Here is a 6,203-nt window from a genome sequence, read left to right as displayed (position 1 = left end):
ACAAGTGGGACACGCTGGGCACTGGTGCTGTATCTAGGGAGTCACTCCCTTCTTAGTCTGGTTTCCTCGTCTGCACCATGAACGGGTTGAAAATTAAGCAAACATCAGATATTGGCCCCCTGTGGCATATGGAAGCATCTCCCAGTGGGAACACCTTCCATTGGCTCCCATTATGTTTGTTTGTTTGTTTATTGAGACAAGGTCTGGCTCTGTTGCCCAGGCTGGAGTGCAGTGGCATGATCTTGGCTCACTGCAACCTCCACCTCCCAGGTTCAAGTGATTCTCCTGCCTCAGCCTCCGAAGTAGCTGGGATTATAGGCACCTGCCAAGACACCCGACTACTTTTTGTTTTTTTTGTTTTTTTTTGTGTGTGTGTGTGGAGATGGGGTTTCACCATGTTGGCCAGGTTGGTGTTGAACTCCTGACCTTAAATGATCCACCCGCCTCGGCCTCCCAAAGTGCTGAGATTACAGGTGTGAGCCACCACGCCTGGCCTCCATTATGTTTAGAATCAGGCCTGACTGCCTCCTCTCAGCCTCTGTCCCAAGCAGCCTCTGCACTGGCTCCAGAGATCCCTGCCTCCTGATACATAAGTTGCTGAGTGATCCCCTTCCTCCAAGGGTGACTGGATTTAGTGACTGGCTTCTCACCAACAGAATACAGCACAAGTGATGTGAGGTCACTTCCAAGATTTACAAAAAACCATGACTTCTGTCTTGCTTGTTTGCTCTTGTTTTCCTTCCTACCCTCACGCCTCACGCTGGGGAAGTGAGTTCTGATGCCGTGAGCTGCCTGCCCTACAGAGGCCCACATGGCAGTGAACCAAGGGAGGGTCCCCACAACAGTTACAGAGGAACTGACACCCTCAGTCAAAACTGAGTCCTGCCAATAACATGAGAAAGGCCTGAGGGCCGGTCCTGCCCAGTCCAGCCACGGCTGAGACCCCAGTCCCAGCCTCCCTTGAGACCTGGGGGCTGAGGCACCCAGCTGAGCTGCCCTGGATCTGGGTCCACAGAAACTGTGTGATGATCAGTGTCTGTTGCTGAAAGCTGTACATTAGGGTAGTGTTGTCACACAGCTGTCTCCAGGCCCCTGGGCTTCCCCTCCCGCCCCCAGCTCACTTGGGCCACACTGGCCTGCTTTCTCACTCCTCTCTGGCCAAACTCATTTGTGCCTTCCAGCCCTGTCTGCTGAGCCTTCTCCATCACACTGTCCAGACTCATGCAGGGCTGGCCCATGCTTTGTCTTCTGGTCACAGCACAGATGTCCCCTTAGCAAGACCTCTCAGACCCCCACCCAGCAGGCCCCAGCCCTCCCTGGCAGCACTTCCTTTTTCCTTTCTTTGCCTGTTTGCTTTTGTGCCCTGTCCATCGCCCGCTCCCGACTGCCAGCTCTGGAGGGCAGGCCCACCTGGGTCATTTTCAGAGCCACGCCCAAGCCCAATGCTGCTCCCCCACCCAGGGTGAGTGCTTGGGCACACCTGCTGAAGGGAAAGAGGAGGCTCTTGGAGCCCACTCCCGCATCTGAGCAGCTAACGTTGGGGAGAGGGATGCTAGTAATGGGGGGTGTGCATTGGGTGGAGGCCGGGGTCACCCAGAGGGACCCTGCGGGGCTCTCCCTGACTCCAGTTGCTCCGTGGAGCACAATGGGCACTGCCTCCCCCTGGTGGCCGGCACTAGCACAGCAGCAGCCGCGGGCAGAAAACCCACAAAACAAAACACACACCTTTGTTTGAGTGTTGTCAAGGTAGCAGCTCTCCTGAGTCCCAGAGGGTCAAAGGAGTAGAACCTGTAGGCTCCAGGGGTAATTCAAGGAGCCTCAGAAGCTTCATTTGCTCCCCTCTTTCCCTCTGCTGGCCCTGGGGTGTCCAGTTCACTCGTGAGGCCTCCTCACTCCAACCAGGGCAACGGCTCTGGCCCCACTTCCAGATAAGAACCCTGACGCTCCAACAAGGACAGTCTTGCCCCACAAGAGTGGTCCAGTGCTTGGGCGCACTCTGCACCACCCCAGGCCCTCAGCCCTTCAGCCCCCCAGGCTTCTCTTGCTCAGAAGGACCTCCAAGAAGAAGGCATTTTCCACAGACTTCGGTGGGTAGTGGGAGCATCCCCAGTGGAGACCCAAGGCCGACAGACACGTCTACGAGCCTGTGGGACCCTTGGGGTCACCCAGGCCGAACATTCCAATGTATAGCGCAGGAATTTGAGGCTTCCTTTCCTACAGTCCCCTCCACACTGAAGGGGTCTTCTCCTGCTTCTAGGTGATCACAGCGCTGAACACAGAACCCCACAATCTGTCCTCTCCAGGCTGCCCCAGCCCACACAGATCCTGGGAACCCTGGAGAACCCCCGCCCATCAAGCCGGCGTGTCCTCCCCTTGCCCCCTAACCCCGTGCCATGGCCCCGGGCATGTTGTTGGGTACTGGATGCACGTGCCCATGACAGAGCAGCCCCCGCCCTCTTTCATCTTTTCCCCAGTCACTTCCCCAGCGTCCCGTCCTACTCTGAGTCCCAGGAAGTGTGTGGTGTGTGTGTCTGCGTGTGTGTGAGCATGTGTGCGCAGGCCTGCGCCTGTGCGTGCGCGGAGAAGCCCAGGCAAAAGAGCCCACATGGGAGATGGGCAGGGGTCCTCAGGATCTTAGAGGCTGTCATTCCCAAAGCAAACCCCATGGGAAGGGTGAGCCGAACCCTTCCTGGCCTAAGAGGTCGGAACCCTCCCTTCACCTCTGGACTCCGCCCACTTCGTGTGCCCCGGGCCAGTCCCTGCCCCTCTCCTGTCCTCAGTTTCCCTACTGTCCCGGGCGGGGTTGGGCGCGGAGCTGCGTAAGCGCACGCTCAGCGTGGACGCCGCGCCGGGCTCCCTCCCCTCGGTGGGTGTGGGCGGGGGCGGGCGGTCCTCCCTCCACCCGCGACGCGGGGTTGGGGCCGGCGCGCACTCACCTGGCAATCTACCATCATCCTCAGCCTCGGTGGCTCATCGCCGGCCCCACGGCGGGGCCCGGGGCTCGCAGAGGCAGCTCGCCTCGGCCCGCGCGCGGCGCAGGGGTGCGCCCGGCTGCGGGGCTCATGGCGCGGCCTCCGGTCCCCGCCGGGCCCAGGACTCTGTGGCCCCCGGGGCCGCCCCAGCCGCCGCCAGCGCCGCTCCCATTGTCTGCGCCGCGCTGCGCTCCGGCCGCTCGGGCCCCGCCGCTCGGTTCCGCCCCGGCTCCCGGGGCTCGGGCCTGGGTGGGCGGGGACAGCTGCGGCCCCGCCCCAGCCCGCCTGCAGGTGCGAGGGGCGCGCCCCGACGCGCGAGCTCGGGGGCGCGCTCGGGGGCGCGCTCAGGCCTCCCTCCAGCTGGCCGACGCGGGTGTTCCCAGCGCGGGGCAGCCGGGCCTGGAATCCAAGGCCGGGCGCGCACACGGGGCCTGCGCGGGACCGCAGACAGCGCGTGCACGTCACTCCGCCTCGCCGCGCGCACGCGCCACGCGCCACGCGCCACGCGCCAAGCGCTGTGTGCGGCAGATCTCACGTGTCCCTCCGCCCCAGCCGCCTGCTCAGTACTCCCCACCCCGCCAGGACCTAGGGCCAACCTCGCCCCAGTCAGGCGGGGGCCGCTGACTCGGCGCGCCGGCGTCACCAAATATACACGCTCACCCTCTCGCCCAGCACCCCGATGCCACCTGCTGGACTCGGCTCGGCGGACGGCTGGGAGCTGGGGGACCCAAGGTGACAGCGGACTCAGCCTGGGCAGGGAGAAAGTCAGGTCTTCCCTTCCCCACCTCCATCCTTGTCTTCCCTGACAGCACCCGGGACCACGAGGTCCAGCTGCAGCTTCAGCTGGTGTAAGATGGGGCTCGAGGGAGCTTGGGGGAAGGAGGCCTCACACAGGGGTTGAGCTAGTGTTGGGGGTAGTCAGTGTTATTAGGGCTCACTGATTTCGTCCCTTTTTATTATTTATTTATTTATTTATTTATTTATTTATTTATTTATTTATTTGTGTTTTGAGATGTAGTCTCATTTGTTTGTTTTTTGAGACGAAGTCTCACTCTTGTCCCCCAGGCTGGAATGCAATGGTGCGATCTCGGCTCACTGCAACCTCCGCCTCCTGGGTTCAAGCAATTCTCCTGCCTCAGCCTCCGGAGTAGCTGGGATTACAGGCACCTGCCACCACGCCCGGCTGATTTTGTATTGTAGTAGAGACGGGGTTTCACCATGTTGGCCAGGCTGTTCTCGAACCCCTGACCTCAGGTGATCTACCCACCTCGGCCTCCCAAAGTGTTGGGATTACAGGCGTGAGCCACTGTGCCTGGCCATCCCTTTTGATTTATTTATTTTTTTGAGACAGAGTCTCACTCTGTCACCCAGGCTGGAGTGCAATGGCACAGTCTCGGCTCATTGCAACCTCTGCCTCCCAGGTTCAAGTGATTCTCCCATCTCAGCCTCCCGAGTAGCTGGGACTACAGGCATGTGCCACCACACCTGGCTAATTTTTGTATTTTTAGTAGAGATGGGGTTTCACTGTGTTGGCCAGGCGGGTCTGGAACTTCTGACCTTGTAATCTGCCCACCTCGGCCTCCCGAAGTGCTGGGATTACAGGCGTGAGCCACTGTGCCCAGCCCTTTTTATTTTTAAAACAACTATGTAGAGACGAAGTCTCACTATGTTGCCCAGGCTGGTTTGAAACTCTTGGGTTCCAGCGATCCTCCTGCCTTGGCCTCCTAAAGTGCTGGAATTACAGGCGTGAGCCACCATGCCCGGCCTCATTCAACTTTACATCAGAGCCAAGGCACCAGCATTGCAGGCCACTCAGCTCTGACTGGCCAGGCCCTGCTGTGCGTGGTGACCCCCACACTTCATGGCTCTTCCCCCGTTGCTCATCCCCGAGCTGGTCATCAGAGGCCTCATCCTGTGTTGGGGCCTCGCTGGCCAGGTTTCCCCTGAGTCCAGCACTTGGGCCCCATTTATATAGATCCCCCTGCTGGGACAGACCGGCAGTGACCCCCGCCTCCTTGCCTGGCATTCAGAACCCTGTGTGACCTGGTCCCTATACCCCAACTCTAGCCTCCTGGGGCCATGGTGACCCAGGGACCCCATCAAGCTCCTGCCTCTCTCAGAGCCCCCTGTCAGCACTGCCCCTCCCTGTATCATCCTCCACAATGCACTCACCTTCAGAGCTGCACTCCTCCCACCCCATGCAGTGCACAGTCTTGAACCCAGATGACCTGGGTTCAAACCTGCAGCTGGGCCACATCACAGGCAAGCTCGTGGGAACCTCTCAGAGTCTCAGTTTCCTCTACTGAAAATGGCTCAGGGACTCCCATCCGGGAGGGTGTGCCAGGGGTAAAGCTGGGTGTAAGTGGGCTGAGGGGGGTGTGGGGGGTTTCTCCCCTGCTAGGCGGAGCTGCCCAAGCCTCAGAGTCTGCTGTCACCTCGGGTCCCCCGTCTCCCAGTCATCCACCCAGCTGAGTCCAGTGCTTCCAAGGCCCTCTATGTGCTTTCAACAGAAGCTGCCCAGAGGCAGGGCCTACTCCTTCAGCACAGCCCCCCCCTCCCCTGGAGCAGGCAGGCGCTCCCTATGAGGGACACAGAGGCCATGGTTCCATTCCTGCCCCTCTGCCCAGGAGGCACCCAGAGCCCCTTCTAAACTCCAGGCCTCTCCAGCCCAGTCTGTCTCCTCCAACTAGTCACTCCATCTGTCCACACTTGGGATCGGTCCCTGCTCGCCAGCCAAATCACAGGTGCAGGAAGAATGAACTCAGGGCTGGCCCCAACTTCTCTACGGGTGACCAAGTGGGTGGGTGCCTGCCCATTCTGGTATGACCAGAGTCTACCCCACCCTCCTCTCTGTCTTCTTCCATGAAAAAGATGCTGCTATCTCCAGGGCAGTAAGCACCAGGCCACCAAGCCCTGAACCCATACCCCACCCCATCTCTGAATGGCCTGGCAGACAGAATCGCTGTAGGCCTCTGAAGTCCTTCTGGGTCCAGACTGGAGAGGTCATCTTCCTAAGCCCTCTAATCCTGGCCTGCACCATTGGCACAGAGTCCCATGCCCACTGGTGGCCTCACAGGGCTGCAGTGACCCTGGATACAGGAGCTCCCAGGGTTGTCCAGCTGCTGGGCTCCATATCCCTCTACACAGTCAGGAGCGTGTTAATCTGCCAGCATGCTCCGCTTCACCCAGTCTCCCTGGAGAACTGGAATGAAATACTGTCTGTTGCACCCT

At 60.1% G+C, this 6,203-nt stretch overlaps 1 protein-coding gene across 5 annotated transcripts in view; it reads right to left on the bottom strand.

Annotated features, from left to right (window-relative positions):
* The window catches only part of RALGDS (ral guanine nucleotide dissociation stimulator), a 51,606-nt gene extending 48,149 nt beyond the window's left edge, over positions 1-3,457 (bottom strand). For 4 of the 5 annotated variants that reach the window (XM_077967334.1, XM_028834659.2, XM_077967335.1 and 1 more), the window contains exon 1: positions 2,937-3,193. In XM_077967334.1, the coding sequence (XP_077823460.1) occupies positions 2,937-2,954 (18 nt within the window). In that variant the 5' untranslated portion in view covers positions 2,955-3,193. Of the gene's footprint in view, positions 1-2,936; positions 3,194-3,398 lie in introns of those variants that run through there. The other variant, XM_077967336.1, reaches the window with a different exon arrangement.
* Between the last annotated feature and the right edge of the window lie 2,746 nt (positions 3,458-6,203).

Source organism: Macaca mulatta, chromosome 15, assembly GCF_049350105.2.
Source record: "Macaca mulatta isolate MMU2019108-1 chromosome 15, T2T-MMU8v2.0, whole genome shotgun sequence".
Lineage (NCBI taxonomy): Eukaryota > Metazoa > Chordata > Mammalia > Primates > Cercopithecidae > Macaca > Macaca mulatta.
Note: the sequence above shows the minus strand (reverse complement) of the source record. Positions and strands in the feature narration are given on the sequence as shown.